Genomic DNA, 18,371 nt, shown 5'->3' with positions numbered 1-18,371 from the left:
TGAACTTCATCAGATTAACTCAAGACACACTGTGTTTGAACAGTTACAAGGCATTAAGAGACATTCTTAATTCTTTTAGTCTTAGTTTCTTCATTTGCAAATTATTTTGTTGGCACAAGTGTTTTCCATCTTTAAAAGAAAAAGTTTGGAAATCGTTGGCAATTAGGTCAAAACTCTGTTTGGAATTCAAGACCAGCTTTGATTTGGTCCCAATTTTCTCATCTGTATCATTTATGTTTCTGAGAAGAAAATAGAAGATGATATAGCAGTACGGTTAAGAACAGAAGTTCCAGGGACTTCCCTGGTGGTCCAGTGTTTAAAAATCCACCTTGTAATGTAGGGGGACCTGGGTTTGATCCAAGATCCGACATGCTACAGAGTAACTACTGAGCTTGCACACTGCAACTAAAGATCTTGACAACACAGCCAAAAAAAAAAACCCCGCAAGCTCCAGAGCCATTATTTACCATCTCTGTTATTTGTTGTCTGTGCGGCCTTAAGCAAGAAACTCGGTTTCTCTGAGCTTCAGTTTGTTCATCTACAAAATGAGGCTAAATAATAGCACCTACCTCACTGAATTATTGTGACAATTAAATGAACAGTTGCATATAAGTTAGAGAGAGCCTGACACATAGTTTATGCAATTAATCAAGTGCCCCAAGGCAGGTTACTCAACCTTTCTGAGTCTGGGTTTCTCACAGTAAAATGGAGATAAATAATATCTATTTCATAAGGTTGTTTTGAGGATTAAGTTAGCTGATTTGTTAACTGTTTTGAAATACTTTTTAGAGTCACCTGGGCTTCCCTGGTGGCTCAGAGGTTAAAGTGTCTGCCTGCAATGCGGGAGACCTGGGTTCGATCCCTGGGTTGGGAAGATCCCCTGGAGAAGGAACTGGCTACCCACTTCAGTACTCTTGCCTGGAGAATCCCATGGAGGGAGGAGCCTGGTAGGCTACAGTCCATGGGGTCGCAAAGAGTCAGACATGACTGAGTGACCTCACTTCACTTAGACTCACATGGAAGTTGCAAAAATAACAGAGAGAGCATAAAGATAAACATATAGCTCAACGGGACAGAATTGAGAGCTTGATTCCATTTATATGAAATATCCAGATCAGGCAAATCTATAGAGAAAACAAATGGTCAGTTGGTTTTTGACAAAGAACAAAGAGTAGTCTTTTTAACAAAGGGTGTTGGAACAATTGGATATCTATATGCAAAATAATGAATTTGGACCCCTATGCAAAAATGAATTCAAAGTGAATCATAAATAGGTAAGAGCTGAAACTATAAAACTCTTGAAAGAAAACACAGGATTGCAAATTAGGATTGCAAACCCGGGTCTCCCGCATTGCAGGCAGACACTTTAACTTCTGAGCCTCAAGGGAAGCCCAGGTGAGTCTAAAAAGTATTTCAAAACAGTTAATAAATCAGCTAACTCAATCCTCAAAACAACCTTATGAAATAGATATTATCTCTCTTGGGTTAGGCAATGATTTCTGAGATGTGACACCAAAGTCATAAGCAATAGAAGATCTGATAAGTTAGGCTTCATACAAATTAAAAATGTGCTTCAAAGAATATCACCCAGAAAGTGAAAAGATAATCCAAAGAACAGGAGAAAAATTGTGCATATCATATATATAACAGGGAACTTGTATCTAGAATACATAGAGACAGTTCCATTTTAAAACAGGCAAAGGATCTGAAAGGATGTTTCTCCAAAGAAAACATATGTGATACAACAAGGATGAACTTCAAAGACGTGCTAAGTAAAAGAAGCCAGTCACAAAAGTTAAAAAGTCACTATCTTATGATTCCATTTATATGAAATATCCAGATCAGGCAAATCTATAGAGAAAAAAAGTAGATTAGTATTTGCCTAGGGCTGAGGAGGGATTTGATTTAGGTCATACCTGAATGGTCTAGTGGTTTTCCCTACTTTCTTCAATTTAACTCTGAATTTGGCAATAAGGAGTTCATGATCTGAGCCAGTCAGCTCCTAGTTTTGTTTTTGCTAACTGTATAGAGCTTCTCTATCTTTGGCTGCAAAGAATATAATCAATTTAATTTCAGTATTGACCATTTGTTGATGTTCACGTGTAGAGCCTTCTCTTGTGTTGTTGGGAGAGGGTGTTTGCTATTACCAGTGCGTTCTCTTGGCAAAACCCTATTAACCTTTGACCTGCTTCATTTTGTACTCCAAAGCCAAATTTGCCTGTTACTCCAGGTATCTCTTGACTTCCTACTTTTGCATTCTAGTCCCCTATAATGAAAACGACATCTTTTTTGGGTGTTAGTTCTAGAAGGTCTTGTAGGTTTTCATAGAACTGTTCAACTTAAGCTTCTTCAGCATTACTGGTTGGGGCATAGACTTGAATTACTGTGATATTGAATGGTTTGCCTTGGAAACAGAGATCATTCTGTCATTTTTGAGATTGCATCCAAGTACTGCATTTCAGACTCTTGTTTACTGTGAGGGCTACTGAAGGAAAGTTACAAGGCTCAAAATAGCCTGGAGTTAAAACTCCCCTCTGGGTCCTCCCCACCATTCTATGCAAAACAAAGAACTCTCTCACCGGAAGAAAAAAAAAGGACCTTAAGGTTGATTATGCCCAGCTTCCAGCTGGTCCAGCCTCTGGCCGATCTCCAGAATTCCTTGCCCTAGCCTTTTAAGAGATAACTACTCTGAACAACCTTGGATAAGAACAGGCCCCCTTAAGACAGTAGAGTTCCACATATATGCCTAATATACTTACTCTTTTCTTGGGTTAGTGCAGCAGCTCACTAATCTGACTGCTGCCCCTTCTCACCTCATCAAAGGTGATCTGTTCCTGGAAAGTGCTGGTCTCGTTCTTTTTCCAAACCTTGCCTTCTCTAACTCCCTTACCCTACAGCTACTCCATTTCTTCTAAGGGATTCTTGCTCATGGTAGTAGATATAATGGATCATCTGAGTTCCAGTCCATGTTAGTTCGCTGATTCCTAAAATGTCAATGTTCACTCTTGCCATCTCCTGTTTGATCACTTCCAGTTTGCCTTGATTCATGGACCTAACATTCCAGGTTCCTATGCAATATTGCTCTTTACATTATCAGACTTTATTTCCATCACCAGTCACATCCACAACTGGGTATATTGTTACCCTGCTTATTTAACTTGATGCAGAGTACATCATGCGAAATGCTGGGCTGGATAAAGCACAAGCTGGAATCAAGATTGCTGGGAGAAATATCAATAACCTCAGATATGCAGATGACACCACCTTTATGACAGAAAGCAAAGAAGAACTAACGAACCTCTTGATGAAAGTGAAAGAGGAGAGTGAAAAAGTTGGCTTAAAACTCAACATTCAGAAAACTAAGATCACAGCATCCAGTTCCATCACTTCATGGCAAACAGATGGGGAAACAATGGAAACAGTGAGAGACTTTATTTCCTTGGGCTCCAAAATCACTGCAGATGGTGACTTCAGCCATGAAGTTAAAAGATGCTTGCTCCTTGGAAGAAAAGCTATGACCAACCTAGACAGCACATTCAAAAGCAGAGACATTATTTTGCCAACAAAGGTCCGTCTAGTCAAAGCTATGGTTTTTTCAGTAGTCATGTATGAATGTGAAAGTTGGACCATAAAGAAAGCTGAGCACCAAAGAATTGATGCTTTTGAACTGTGGTGTTGGAGAAGACTCTTGAGAGTCCCTTGTACTGCAAGAAGATCCAACTAGTCAATCCTAAAGGAAATCAGTCCTGGGTGTTCATTGGAAGGACTGATGCTGAAGCTGAAACTCCACTACTTTGGCCACCTGATGGGAAGAACTGACTCATTGGAAAAGACACCGATGCTGGGAGATGTTGAATGTGGGAGGAGAAGGGGACTATGAGGATGAGATGGTTGGATGGCATCACCAACTTGATGGACATGAGTTTGAGTAAGCTCTGTGAGTTGGTGATGGACAGGGAAGCCTGGTGTGCTGCAGTCCATGGGGTCTCAAAGAGTTGGACACGACTGAGTGAGTGAACTGAAGGGCTGAGGAGAAGGAGGTGGGAAGAAATGGGGTGTGAATGCTAGTAGGTGCATGATTTCTTTCGAGAATGTTTCAGAATTAGGTACTGGTAATTGCACAACTCTGTAAATATATTAAAAGCCATTGGATTGTATACTTTAAACAGGTGAACTTTATGGAATGCAAATTATTTCTCAATAATGCCATTTAGAAAATAGTACAGTGAGTCCCTGTGTACCCTTCACCTGCTTGAGAACTTCTTACATAGCAACAGGACATAACAGTAGGAGGACAATCGAAACTAGGAAGCGGACATTGGTACAATACCATTAACTAAAACAGATGATATTAGAATTTTAGCAGGTTTTAGAATAATGCCTGGCACACAGTGAACCTTATACAAGTGCTAAGAACTTCAGGACACTGACAGTGATGAACATAATAAAGATGATACTGGACTTTCTACTGCAGCCAGGTTGATTTGTTGGTTGCTTTCAGAACATGCCATATTTTTTTCTTTCCAAACTCTAACCTTAGCATTTACCACCACCTGGGATTCCTTTTTCCTTCCTCTTTCTTCACCTCCTCAAATCCCTTATATCACCCATCTCCAGCACATCTCTAATACTGCTCCTCTCTTCCTCTCTTCTTTGAACTACATAAACCTCCACACCAGCCTGCAATGGCCTGGACTCTCCTTTGCATAGGTGTCACTTTCTCCTGTGAGTCCTAAATTCCCATCTAGATGAAGAAGCTGTAAGGATTACAAGTCCTCTACATCCCCCACAATAAACTTGTGTTTGAACAAACTGATCCAAGTCAGATTCAACGTTGTTATCAAAAATGGAGCAAGAGGGATGAAATGTAAAACGAAGGAAAGGAGATTGTAGGGCAATTCAAGCAGAAAGACGTAACTAAAGAGTTAAGAAGCAGTTATAGGGTATTCATTATACACTCCATAGGGTTGCCAGAGACAGAAAATAGGAATGAAGAGGGAGGGGGAGAAAATTTTCTGCAATGTAGTTCCCCACCACCTCTTTTATTTTTGACGGTTCATTGACTAACTCCTCTTTGACAACAAAGGGTTAAATACCCTGCCCCCGAATTCCTATCACAGAGCATCACAAGAGCTTGGGTTCTTGTCTACCTCAGGGCAACTTGTTGAGCCCCTTGCGGTTGGCTTTCCCCTCTCCCCAACCCCTGATACATTAGTGAGCCTTCAATAAATGATGGCTGAATTAACGACTGAACGCATGAACAAAAGACTGACTGACTCGGAGCTAATACTGCACGTCAAGTCTAAATACAGAAGCCTAGACACAGAGTAAAGTGCAAATTCCCACGTGCATGCGTGTTCAGTCGTGTCTGACTCCTGTAGCCCGTCAGGCTTCTCTGACTATGGGATTCTCCAGGTAAGAATACTGGAGTGCGTTGCCATTTCCTCCTCCAGCGGATCTTCTCAACCGACGGATCAAACCCGTGTCTCCTGCCAATCCTGCATTGGCAGGCGGATTCTTTACCACTGAGCCACCTGGGCAGCCCCAAATTTCGATAAATTTATTAAAATTCTGGAAGCTTGGGTTTCCAGTGGCCCCAGGCGAGTCGCAAAGTTGCTTCCCCGGTAGCTCTGACAGTAAAGAATCTGCCTGCAATACAGGAGGCCGGGTTCGATCCCTGGGTCAGGAAGAGCCCCTGGAGAAGGGAATGGCAACCCACTCCAGTATTTTTGCCTGGAGAATCCCATGAACAGAAATGCCTGGCGGGTTACAGTCCGTGGAGCTTAAAAGAAGTCGACACAGCAGAGCAACTAACACTTTCACTTTCAGGCCAGTCGCAGCTGAGGCCCTAGAAACTGTTCTAAAAAAGCGGAAGGAGGGGCTTGCAGCCATTCCGACCACACCCCCTCGCGCTCAACACTTCCGTCCTTGGTCCCGCCCCTTCCTGCCCAAATTCCAACTCTATTTGGTGAGTTCGCCAAACCGTCTGAGTACTTTGGCGCCTATTGGGCCAACCGCTGAACCTGGGTTGCGTACTTCCTGGCTTTGGGAACGAGGAGCGGACGTAGGCTTGCCGCCATTGCCTTGTTGAAAAGCGGCCGCCTGTGTGAGGGGCTGTAGGGGTGCGTGGCGGACTGTAAGGGCCAGGCTTCGGGAGGCGAGGTTAGGTTGGGGCTGAGCGGCCAGTGGGGCTGAGCGGCCAGACGGACTGGGCCGGCGCACTCTGAGCGAGGCGGAACTGCAGGCGGGGGGTTTCGACGTGTTTCTGCGGCCTCTCTTGAGGGCCTGGGCCCTGTTCGTTAATTTTTTTTCTTCTGCTGCTTCCCAGATTCTCCGGGCATGGCCGGAGTATTTCCTTACCGAGGGCCGGGTAACCCGGTGCCTGGCCCTTTAGCCCCGCTGCCAGACTACATGTCGGAGGAGAAGCTGCAGGAGAAAGGTGAAGAAAGCGGGTGGTAGAGGCGCCTGGGGGCGGGTGTGCCAGTGTGCGCGTGCGCGCAGCGGGTTTGACCCCTTCCCCTGTTTTGTTAGGTGTCAAAACATTAGGTGTTAGTGCACTTATTAGCCCCTATTAATTTTTTCATCTAATCGAGTCTCTGAAACCATCCTTTTTTTTTTAAGTGCCTATTACTTGTAGGCATTGATCCAGACAATGGGAATGCAATAGTGATGCAGACAAAACCCCATTCCCTTACAGGGTTTAAATTGCAAAGAGACATAGTTTAAAAAAAAAAAAAAGGCTTCATTAGTTGTACCAAAAATACTAGGCAATGATAAATGGCTGGCAAAAATTTTAAAAAGTAAAGCAGAGCAAGTTGACAAGAAAATTGGCAGGGAGTGTTCCTTCTGGATGCCCACCCTCTGTCATGCATCCTGACGAAAACTCAGTTTAGGGTGAGAGGTGGGGAGAGATGAAGCAAATGACGTGCAGGTCTTTAAACTGAGGTGTCTTTGCAGCCCGGAAATGGCAACAATTGCAGGCCAAGCGCTATGCCGAAAAGCGGAAGTTTGGATTTGTGGATGCGCAGAAGGAAGACATGCCTCCAGAACATGTCAGGAAGATCATCCGAGACCATGGAGACATGACCAACAGGAAGTTTCGGCATGATAAAAGGGTGTACTTGGGGTAAGACCATCCTGGAATTATTTCATTTGGCATTTGGTCCCTTTTCCTTCTCCCTGTCTCTTATGTTTCAGTCCTGGAGAGCTGCTGTCATTTTGGGACTTTTAATGTTCTCAGACAGCTCATCTGGGTGGTTATCCATTTTAAATAAAGGTCATTTGTGTCATTTGTTGTTCAGTTCAGTCACTCAGTCGTGACCCCATGGACTGCAGCACGCCAGGCTTCCCTGTCCATCACCAACTTTCAGAGATTGCTCAAACTCAAGTCCATCGAGTCGGTGATGCCATCCAACCATCTCATCCTCTGTCATCCCTTTCTTCTTCTGCCATCAATTTTTTTTAGCATCAGGGTCTTTTCTAATGAGTCCGTTCTTCACATCAGGTGACCACAGTACTGGAGTTTCAGCTTCAGCACCAATGAATATTCAGGACTGATTTCCTTTAGGATTGACTAGTTGGATCTCCTTACTGTCCAAGGGACTCTCAAGAGTCTTCTCCAACACCACAGTTCAAAAGCATCAATTCTTCAGCGCTCAGCTTTCTTTATGGTCCAACTCTCACATCCAGACATGGCTACTGGAAAAACTATAGCTTTGACTAGATGGACCTTTGTTGGCAAAGTAATGTCTCTGCTTTTGAATATGCTGTCTAGGTTGGTCATAGCTTTTCTTCCAAGGAGCAAGCATCTTTTAATTTCATGGCTGCAGTCACCATCTGCAGTGATTTTGGAGCCCAAGAAAATAAAATCTCTCACTGTTTCCATTCTTTCCCTGTCTATTTACCATGAAGTGATGGGACTGGATGTCGTAATCTTAGTTTTCTGAATGTTGAGTTTTAAGCCAACTTTTTCACTCTCCTGTTTTACTTTCATCAAGAGGCTTATTAGTTCTTCTTTGTTTTCTGCCATAAGGGTGGTATCATCTGCATATCTGAGGTTATTGATATTTCTCCTGGCAATGTTGATTCTATTTGTTGTTAAATTCCACATATAGGGATGTCATACAATATTTCTCCTTTGTCTGACTTCACTCAGTGTGATAATCTCTAGGTCCATCTGTATTGCTATAAATGCATTATTTCCTTTTTTATAGCTGAGTGATATTCCATTGTACTAATGTATATGTACATTATGATGTACATATCATATTGAAATATGATACATACATAGCATACTGAAAGATGATGCTGTGAAAGTGCTGCACTCAATAAGCCAGCAAATTTGGAAAACTCAGCAGTGGCCACAGGACTGTAAAAGGTCAGTTTTCATTCCAATCCCAAAGAAAGGCAATGCCAAAGAATGCTCAAACCACCACACAATTGCACTCATCTCACACGCTAGTAAAGTAATGCTCAAAATTCTCCAAGCCAGACTTCAGCAATGCGTGAACCATGAAATTCCAGATGTTCAAGCTGGTTTTAGAAAAGGCAGAGGAACCAGAGATCAAATTGCCAACATCCACTGGATCATCGAAAAAGCAAGCGAGTTCCAGAAAAATATCTATTTCTGTTTTATTGACTATGCCAAAGCCTTTGACTGTGTGGATCACCACAAACTGGAAAATTCTGAAAGAGATGGGCATACCAGACCATCTGACCTGCCTCTTGAGAAACCTATATGCAGGTCAGGAAGCAACAGTTAGAATTAGACATGGAACAACAGACTGGTTCCAAATAGGAAAAGGAGTACGTCAAGCCTGTATATTGTCACCCTGCTTATTTAACTTCTATGCAGAGTACATCATGAGAAACGCTGGGCTGGAAGAAGCCCAAGCTGGAATCAAGATTGCCGGGAGAAATATCAATAACCTCAGATATGCAGATGACACTACCCTTATGGCAGAAAGTGAAGAGGAACTCAAAAGCCTCTTAATGAAAGTGAAAGAGGATAGTGAAAAAGTTGGCTTAAAGCTCAACATTCAGAAAACAAAGATCATGGCATCCGGTCCCATCACTTCATGGGAAATAGATGGGGAAACAGCATCAGACTTTATTTTTTTGGGCTCCAAAATCACTGCAGATGGTGACTGCAGCCATGAAATTAAAAGACGCTTACTCCTTGGAAAGACAGTTATGACCAACCTAGATAGCATATTCAAAAACAGAAACATTACTTTGCCAACAAAGGTCCGTCTAGTCAAAGCTATGGGTTTTCCAGTGGTCATGTATGGATGTGAGAGTTGGACTGTGAAGAAAGCTGAGCGCTGAAGAATTGATGCTTTTGAACTGTGGTGTTGGAGAAGACTCTTGAGAGTCCCTTGGACTGCAAGGAGATCCAACCAGTCCATCCTAAAGGAGATCAGTCCTGGGTGTTCTTTGGAAGGAATGATGCTAAAGCTGAAACTCCTGTACTTTGGGCACCTGATGTGAAGAGCTGACTCATTGGAATGAAGAGCTGACTCATTGGAAAAGACTCTGATGCTGGGAGGGATTGGGGGCAGGAGGAGAAGGGGACGACAGAGGATGAGATGGCTGGATGGCATCACCGACTCAATGGAAGTGAGTTTGAGTGAATTTCGGGAGTTGGTGATGGATAGGGAGGCCTACTGCTGCTGCTGCTGTCGCGTCAGTCGTTTCCGACTCTGTTCCACCCCATAGACGGCAGTCCACCAGGCTCCTCTGTCCCTGGGATTCTCCAGGCAAGAACACTGGAGTGGGTTGCCATTTCCTTCTCCAATGCATGAAAGTGAAAAGTGAAAGTGAAGTCACTCAGTCGTCGACTCCTAGCCACCCCATGGACTGCAGCCTACCAGGCTCCTCTGTCCATGGGATTTTCCAGGCAAGAGTACTGGAGTGGGGTGCCATTGCCTTCTCTGAGGCCTGGCATGCTGCAATTCATGGGGTCGCAAAGAGTCAGACACGATTGAGCGACTGAACTGGACAGAATGTATATGTACTGTATCTTTTTTATCCATTCATCTGTTGATCTGCATTCAGGTTTTCATGTTCTGGCTGTTGTAAGTAGTACTGCAGTGAACATTGGAGTTCATGTTTGTTTTCAAATTATGGTTTTCTCTGTATATATACCCAGGAGTAGGATTGCTGGCTCATATGGTAGCTCTGTTTTTTAGTTATTTAAGGCACCTCCATATTGTTCTCCTTAGTGACTGTAACAATTATGTTACTACCAACAATGTAAGATGTTCTCAGTTATGTTCTTTGTTGTTATGTTTCTTTTCCCTGATCTGGGCCTGGAGTTTTTAATTTGTCCTGTTGATATTATGATAAGACATCTTTACCTTTGAGTGAATTAAAGCCCCGAGCAGGACACCTGTACATTCTTGTTGCCTGTAATTCCTAAGTGACAAGAGTCTTCAGGTTTGAGGGTAGTTCCGTCCTGAGGTCTTTGTGTCCTTTTGTTTTCCCAAGGTGGGTGAGTACAGGTATAAATACCTTAGCAGATCCTTTTTTCATTTTTACACAAAAGTGTTAGCCATTTAATGAACTAGTCCAAGACAGCAATGGAAGTTGTATTTATTTCAAAAGTATTTGAGAACTGTGCTAGGTGCCAGGGATATAGCAATGATCAGGAAGGAACAGTCTTTCTGGAGCTTATGGCCTACTGACATAACAGACAAATGATTAAAATAAAGTGTGAATATTTTCTTATTTAGGCTCAGACAGTAAAGCGTCTGCCTACAGTGCGGAAGACCTGGGTTTGATCCCTGGGTCAGGAAGATCCTCTGGAGAAGGAAATGGCAACCCACTCCAGTACCCTTGCCTGGAAAATCCCATGGACAGAGGAGCGTAGTAGGCTACAGTCCATGGGATCGCAAACAGTTGCACACGACTGAGCGACTTCACTTCACAGAGAGAATAGAATGTGAGATAGCCTAAAAGCTGTTTTTAGGGAGATAGCTGGTGATTTAGAGGGACTGAAACCCAGTGTTGTGGGACAGTGATGTTTAAGAAAAAGAAGTGGCACTGTTGGAGGTGGGGAGGCAGAGTTCCTGGTCACAGAGGGCCTGGGTACTATATTTAGGAGTTAGACTGTAAGGCGGGTTTTCTGTGGAATGTGATACCTTGTTACTTCTCTGCATGGCTTAGGTAGCAGAACACCTTGTCATTTCTAATCATCTCTCTCCCTGTTGTTACAGGGCCCTCAAGTACATGCCGCATGCAGTCCTCAAGCTCCTGGAGAACATGCCTATGCCTTGGGAGCAGATTCGGGATGTGCCTGTGCTGTACCACATCACCGGAGCCATTTCCTTTGTCAATGAGATCCCCTGGGTCATTGAACCTGTCTACATCTCCCAGTGGGGGTGAGAGGGGCTGGAATGTGGGGTGTGGTGGTGGCGGTTGAGGGGACATTATGCAGAAACTGTTGCGTGACATTGTCGACTTCCAGGTCAATGTGGATTATGATGCGTCGGGAAAAAAGAGACAGGAGGCATTTCAAGAGGATGCGTTTCCCCCCTTTTGATGATGAGGAGCCACCTTTGGACTATGCTGACAATATTCTAGATGTTGAGCCACTGGAAGCCATTCAGCTAGAGCTGGACCCTGAGGAGGATGCCCCTGTGTTGGACTGGTTCTATGACCACCAGCCATTAAGGGATAGCCGGAAGTGAGTGATAGTTGGAGTTACCACTCCTGTGAGGGTTTGGAACTCCAGAGGGGGTCCTGGGAGACCAGTAGGTAGCATGCCCTGGCTAGCTGGTGCACCTACTTGAACTTATATGGGCCTCTCTTTTTTCCCTAGGTATGTAAATGGTTCCACTTACCAGCGCTGGCAGTTCACATTGCCTATGATGTCCACTCTCTACCGCCTGGCCAATCAGCTCTTGACAGACTTGGTTGATGACAATTACTTCTATCTGTTTGATCTGAAGGCCTTTTTTACATCCAAGGCACTTAATATGGCCATTCCTGGAGGCCCCAAATTTGAGCCTCTTGTCCGAGACATCAACCTACAGTAAGTTGGAGAGAGTAGAGTGTTTTTAAATTAAATAAATTTGAAATGTATTTTTTTTAATGTATTTTTTAATTGAAGAATTGCTTTACAGAATTTTGTTGGTTTCTGCCCAACATCAACATGAAGCAGCCATTGTAAAATCTAATCTTGATCCTTTAGATCCCATTATAGTTTCCAGACTGCCCAACTCCGCTGCTCACCCTTGATTCTGTGCCCTAGGGATGAAGACTGGAATGAATTCAATGACATCAACAAGATCATCATCCGGCAGCCTATCCGCACCGAGTACAAGATTGCGTTTCCTTACCTGTACAACAACCTGCCGCACCATGTCCACCTCACCTGGTGAGAGAGCTGGAGCCCAGCTGGGCGAGGGGGTGGCTGGCGTTTGGGGTGGGCCGGGAGGAGCGCCGTGGCTGACTCTCGTTTCATTTCAGGTACCACACTCCTAATGTTGTGTTCATCAAAACTGAGGATCCTGATTTGCCAGCTTTCTACTTTGATCCTTTGATCAACCCAATTTCCCATAGACACTCTGTCAAGGTGAGAGGAAGGGACATTCTCAGCTCTTCAAGATAAATTTCCCGACTGGGCAGAAGCATGACTAGATAAAAGTTCACCTAGAGGGAGACATGATTTCCATCCTTAAGTGTTCCCCTCGAGCTGTAAGAGGGGAACTGTCGTGTGAGAGTTTGGTACTTGGCTCAAACCAAGTTATTCACATTATCTTGGTTTCTGTGATTACCCATCTGGGCTTTATTGTTTCTCGTCTGGGACTCTAATCTTATTCTGGTCTGTTTCCGAAAAATTTTTTATTTTTCAAAATATTTTATTATTTATTTGGCTGCACCAGGCCTTAGTTGTGGCATGCGGGATCTAGTTCTCTGGTCAGGGATCACACCTGTGTCCCTTGCATTGGAAGTGCAAAGTCTTATCCACTGGAGAAGTCTCTCCAGTGTGTTTTTAAATTCTTTTTTTTGAGCTGTAATTCACTACACACAATTCACCCATTTAAAGTGTATGATTCGGTGGTTTTAGTTTATTCACAGAGCTGTGTAACCATCACCACAGTTATTAGGACATTCTCGTTTCCTCAGAGAGAAACCCTGCACCCATGGTAGTCACTGTCTATTTCTCTTGAATTTTCCATGTCTAGGCAGTTGCTAATCTGCTTTCTGTCTCTATAGATTTGCCTGTTTTGGACATGTCATATAAATAGTGTTGTACAGTATGCAGTCTTTTGTGGCTGGCTTCTTATACTTGGCACAGTGTTTTTGGTGTTGATTCATGTTCCGTCATGTTCTTAACATAAACAGATCTCCTTCCCCAGGCCCAGTTTTTGGAGCTTGGACAGGAGGTGGTTGCACGTTTACCTCTCCCTGTGTTGGGGGCTCCTGTGGGAGGCCTTTGGTGGAGAGCCAGTTGGGGTGAGAGGAGTGGTGCTCACTCGCCCAGTTGGCCCTGCCCTGTTCTCTGCTCCCTTGGCCTCCTTTGCCCTCGTTCTTCAGGGCTTCTCTTGTCAGGCAGCCCAGTTTCCATAGCAGATGTAGCCACTGTGTTTGGCCCCAGAGAGTTTCTCTCTCATCCCAGGTCTCTGCCCAGTTCAGCAGGAGCTAAACCCATGGGGGTTCTTCTTTCAGAGCCAGGAACCATTGCCAGATGACGATGAGGAGTTTGAGCTCCCAGAATTTGTGGAGCCCTTTCTGAAGGACACACCCCTCTACACAGACAATACAGCCAATGGCATCGCCCTGCTCTGGGCCCCCCGGCCCTTCAACCTACGCTCTGGTCGCACTCGCCGGGCCCTAGACATCCCCCTTGTCAAGAACTGGTAAGGCTTCTACCTGGGGAGAGTAGCGGATGTATAGGATTAAAGACTCCAGCTGGGTGGGCATATAGCCTTTAGCAGGGCAGCTGGAGGGAGAGGTGGGCCAAGCTCTAATGGGTGTGTTTTTTCAGGTATCGGGAGCATTGTCCTGCTGGGCAGCCTGTGAAAGTGAGGGTCTCCTACCAGAAGCTGCTTAAGTACTATGTGCTCAATGCCCTGAAGCACCGGCCCCCGAAAGCCCAAAAGAAGAGGTGAGGTGCCCTGGGGCCCCTGCTCAGCCTTCTTCTGTTCCAGAGATGATCAGGAGATTCACTCTCACTCCTTATTCCCATCCCAGGTATCTATTCCGATCCTTCAAAGCCACCAAATTCTTCCAGTCTACCAAGCTGGATTGGGTGGAGGTGGGGCTACAGGTTTGCCGCCAGGGCTACAACATGCTCAACCTTCTCATTCACCGAAAGAACCTCAACTATCTGCACCTGGATTACAACTTCAACCTTAAACCTGTTAAGACGCTCACCACCAAGGTACTTGGATTGGACCTTAAGGGGGTCCTGGGCTGAGAGACGGGCTGGTTTTGCCCTGGCCTCTTGGGATGGTGTGTATCCAGTCCAGAGCATTGCTGACTAATGTTGTTTCTGTCCTTGGCATTTTTTCCAGGAAAGGAAGAAATCTCGTTTTGGAAATGCTTTCCATCTGTGTCGAGAAGTTCTGCGTCTAACTAAGCTGGTGGTGGACAGTCATGTGCAGTATCGGTTGGGCAATGTGGATGCCTTCCAGGTGAGGCTAGGAATCCCCAGTCCCTGCCCCCTGTAGGGAAGCTGGGTGAAGCTTGGGCTGATCATGGAGCTGGCTCTAGCTTAAAGCCTACTGGGGCCACTGTGTTGCAGCTGGCAGATGGGTTGCAGTATATCTTCGCCCACGTGGGGCAGCTGACGGGCATGTACCGCTACAAATACAAGCTGATGCGGCAGATTCGTATGTGCAAGGACCTGAAGCACCTTATCTATTATCGCTTTAACACGGTAGGACCCTGCCCTTGTGCATTCATATTCTCAGATCCATCTTAATTTTACATCGATCAGGGCTCTTTCCAAGGGCCTATTTGGAGAGAGGCTCTGAGTGTTATTACTGCTGTCCTGTAGATCTCAACACTTCTCCCCAGAGCCCACCTTTAGTTCTAAATAGAAAATCTCAGTTGCTGGTTTCCTCATTTACTCCATTTTAAATATTGAGATCTTAAAAGAGTTTTCTCTTTTTCCCCCCTTTATTGCCATACCTGTGCCCTTTGCTCCACCTCTGCCCAGTGTTCTGTTGTTGTCTGAATGAATTACTAACTTGTGTTCTTGACTTTTGCTTGGGATCCTAGGGTCCTGTAGGGAAGGGCCCTGGCTGTGGTTTCTGGGCTGCTGGCTGGCGGGTCTGGCTGTTTTTCATGCGTGGAATCACCCCTTTGCTGGAGCGATGGCTGGGCAACCTCCTGGCCCGGCAGTTTGAAGGTGAGTGGTTTTCTCCATGTCGGACTTCTCCCATTCAAGAATAGGCCACGTGTGCTCCTGATCCTTCCCTTGTCCTTGTTTGAGATTGAGCATCCCTTCCTGTCGGATCACCTCTAAGGCCCAGTACCTAAGGAGTCTGACCTAGTATTCTCTTTTCTTGGGCTTCATTGTGGGGCCTTAAGGCCAGCGAGCATCTGTAGGATGGAAATGCCTCAGAAGCATCGTTGTGAATCTTTTCAGACGTATTGTGTCTTGCATGTGCTGGGCTTTATTCATACTTCCTGATTTCACTGTAACCATGGTTGTCAACGGATATGAAAGTAGAGACTTTAGTAGGAACAACAAATCTGGCTTTTAACCACTTTCACTTCTAGGCCGACACTCAAAGGGGGTGGCCAAGACGGTAACAAAGCAGCGAGTGGAGTCACATTTTGACCTTGAGCTTCGGGCCGCTGTGATGCATGACATCCTGGACATGATGCCTGAGGGGATCAAGCAGAACAAGGCCCGGACGATCCTGCAGCACCTCAGTGAGGCCTGGCGCTGCTGGAAGGCCAACATTCCCTGGAAGGTGGGGAGGTCTCCCCGGCTCATAGAGGGGCCTGGGTATTACCGGTCCTGGATTGCTTTAGCCCCCTGTCACTTTTTCATTGTGCCTTTTGCACTTTCAGGTCCCTGGGCTGCCAACACCGATAGAGAATATGATTCTTCGGTACGTGAAGGCCAAGGCTGACTGGTGGACCAACACCGCCCACTACAACCGAGAGCGCATCCGCCGCGGGGCCACCGTAGACAAGACTGTGTGCAAAAAGAACCTGGGCCGCCTGACTCGGCTCTACCTGAAGGCAGAGCAGGAGCGGCAGCACAACTACCTAAAGGTTGGACGGAGTAGGCTGGGCTAGGGGCGTGGGCGCGAGCAGGAGGGCAGACTGCAGGGTTGGAACCATGCCTGGCCCTGGTGGGATGAGGCTGCAGTGGGAAGCTGATTCTCATATCCACCTTGCAGGACGGTCCTTACATCACAGCGGAGGAAGCGGTGGCGGTGTATACCACTACTGTGCATTGGCTGGAAAGCCGTAGATTCTCACCCATCCCCTTCCCCCCGCTCTCCTACAAGCATGACACCAAGTTGCTGATCTTGGCTTTGGAGCGGCTCAAGGAAGCTTACAGGTGAGGGAGGAGTAGAGTCGACAGGTCCCTTTAGGGAGGTGATGGACACAGAGTGGCATCATCTTTAGAGTCCAGAGAAGGCCTTTCTGGGGATGGCTTCCTCTTGGTTTTCCCATTCACACTTTTTTAAATTTGTTTTTTGGCTGCACTGGGTCTTCATTGTTGCCCTTGGGCCTTCCCTTGTTGCAGCAAACGGGCTACTCTACTTGCAGTGTGTGGGTTTCTCATTGCGGTGGTTTCTTTTGTGGAGCATGTGCTCTGGAGCTCGGGCTCAGAAGTTAACAGTGCATGGGTTTAGTTTACCCCCACGGCATGTGAAATATTCCTGGCCAGGCCAGGGATTGAACCCATGTCCCCTGCTTTGGCAGGTGGATTCCTAATCACTGGACCACCAGGGAAGTGCCCTCATTCACCTTTTCTTCTGCCTTGTCAGTGTGAAGTCTCGATTAAACCAGTCTCAGAGGGAGGAGCTAGGTCTGATCGAGCAGGCCTATGACAACCCCCATGAGGCGCTGTCCCGCATCAAGCGACACCTCCTTACACAGAGAGCCTTTAAAGAAGTGAGTGAGATGCCCCACACGTTTTCTTTTGGCTGTGTGATTCATTCATGGCACCCAGGGTGTTTGGTGGGTTGGTGTGAGCCAGCTTCCTTGTCCCACAGGTGGGCATTGAGTTCATGGACCTCTATAGCCACCTGGTGCCAGTGTATGATGTGGAGCCACTGGAGAAGATCACTGATGCCTACCTGGACCAGTACCTGTGGTACGAAGCTGACAAGCGCCGCCTGTTCCCACCCTGGATCAAGCCTGCAGACACAGAACCACCTCCTCTGCTTGTTTACAAATGGTGCCAAGGTAAAACTTTTCTGGGGTTGCCTCTAAGGAAGGCAGATACCTTAATTTCTACCTTGAAATTCTCATCCAGATAGCATAATTAGTTTACTCTCTTGATGCCTGGTACCAAAGAAATGGTGTTGATGTTACACTGAGCAGTTTGACTCTGCTAGCAATCCCAAGTGAATGAATGGAGTGGTCGTATGATCTGGATAGGAGTGTGATGGCTCTGTAGGCACTAGTCCTGAAAGGGAACTTCTGACCTGCCAGAGCTTTGTGTTTCTTCCCCCCTCAGGCATCAATAACCTGCAGGATGTGTGGGAGACAAGCGAGGGCGAGTGCAATGTCATGCTGGAGTCACGATTTGAGAAGATGTATGAGAAGATTGACTTGACCTTGCTCAATAGGCTGCTGCGTCTAATCGTTGACCACAATATAGCTGACTACATGACAGCCAAGAACAACGTCGTTATCAATTACAAGGTGTGTCTTGGGGCAGGGTGGCAAGGAATTGGGGGAAGTGGGGGGTGGTCTGGCCCACTGAGTTTGGATTTCCATGGCAGGGGGAAGGCAGAAGAGGATGGGCCCTGAAAACCCCGGGATTTGGCTGTGGTTAAGAATTGTCTTTCTGGGCTTCCCTGGTGGCTCTGTGGTAAAGAATTGTCTTTCTTTCTAGGACATGAACCATACAAATTCATACGGGATCATCAGAGGCCTGCAGTTTGCCTCTTTCATTGTACAGTACTACGGCCTGGTGATGGACTTGCTTGTGTTGGGGTTGCACCGAGCCAGTGAGATGGCCGGGCCACCTCAGATGCCAAATGATTTTCTCAGTTTCCAAGACATAGCCACCGAGGCTGCCCACCCCATCCGTCTCTTCTGCAGATACATTGATCGCATCCATATTTTCTTCAGGTGAGGGCTTGCCTGGAGTCTTATCGTGTTGAGGTCCTTGCCCAACTTCTGAAGCAGCTATTGTACCTTAGTTGACTTGCTTCTGGGTTGGC

At 45.9% G+C, this 18,371-nt stretch overlaps 1 protein-coding gene across 2 annotated transcripts in view; it reads left to right on the top strand.

Annotated features, from left to right (window-relative positions):
- The first annotated feature begins 5,984 nt into the window (after positions 1-5,984).
- Positions 5,985-18,371, top strand: part of PRPF8 (pre-mRNA processing factor 8) — a 32,733-nt gene continuing 20,346 nt past the window's right edge. The window contains exons 1-21 of one of the 2 annotated variants that reach the window (XM_019980745.2): positions 5,985-6,122; positions 6,329-6,439; positions 6,958-7,126; positions 11,217-11,381; positions 11,468-11,686; positions 11,822-12,034; positions 12,254-12,379; positions 12,472-12,577; positions 13,675-13,865; positions 13,994-14,113; positions 14,200-14,389; positions 14,523-14,642; positions 14,753-14,887; positions 15,232-15,361; positions 15,736-15,932; positions 16,033-16,239; positions 16,368-16,531; positions 16,965-17,091; positions 17,193-17,385; positions 17,660-17,847; positions 18,041-18,279. In XM_019980745.2, coding sequence (XP_019836304.1) covers positions 6,340-6,439; positions 6,958-7,126; positions 11,217-11,381; positions 11,468-11,686; positions 11,822-12,034; positions 12,254-12,379; positions 12,472-12,577; positions 13,675-13,865; positions 13,994-14,113; positions 14,200-14,389; positions 14,523-14,642; positions 14,753-14,887; positions 15,232-15,361; positions 15,736-15,932; positions 16,033-16,239; positions 16,368-16,531; positions 16,965-17,091; positions 17,193-17,385; positions 17,660-17,847; positions 18,041-18,279 — 3,299 coding nt within the window. In that variant the 5' untranslated portion in view covers positions 5,985-6,122; positions 6,329-6,339. Of the gene's footprint in view, positions 6,137-6,328; positions 6,440-6,957; positions 7,127-11,216; positions 11,382-11,467; positions 11,687-11,821; positions 12,035-12,253; positions 12,380-12,471; positions 12,578-13,674; positions 13,866-13,993; positions 14,114-14,199; positions 14,390-14,522; positions 14,643-14,752; positions 14,888-15,231; positions 15,362-15,735; positions 15,933-16,032; positions 16,240-16,367; positions 16,532-16,964; positions 17,092-17,192; positions 17,386-17,659; positions 17,848-18,040; positions 18,280-18,371 lie in introns of both variants that reach the window. The other variant, XM_070772819.1, reaches the window with a different exon arrangement.

This window comes from Bos indicus, chromosome 19 (assembly GCF_029378745.1).
Source record: "Bos indicus isolate NIAB-ARS_2022 breed Sahiwal x Tharparkar chromosome 19, NIAB-ARS_B.indTharparkar_mat_pri_1.0, whole genome shotgun sequence".
NCBI classification, from domain to species: domain Eukaryota; kingdom Metazoa; phylum Chordata; class Mammalia; order Artiodactyla; family Bovidae; genus Bos; species Bos indicus.
The sequence above is the reverse complement of the archived record's forward strand: the minus strand, read 5'-3'. Positions and strand labels throughout refer to the sequence as shown.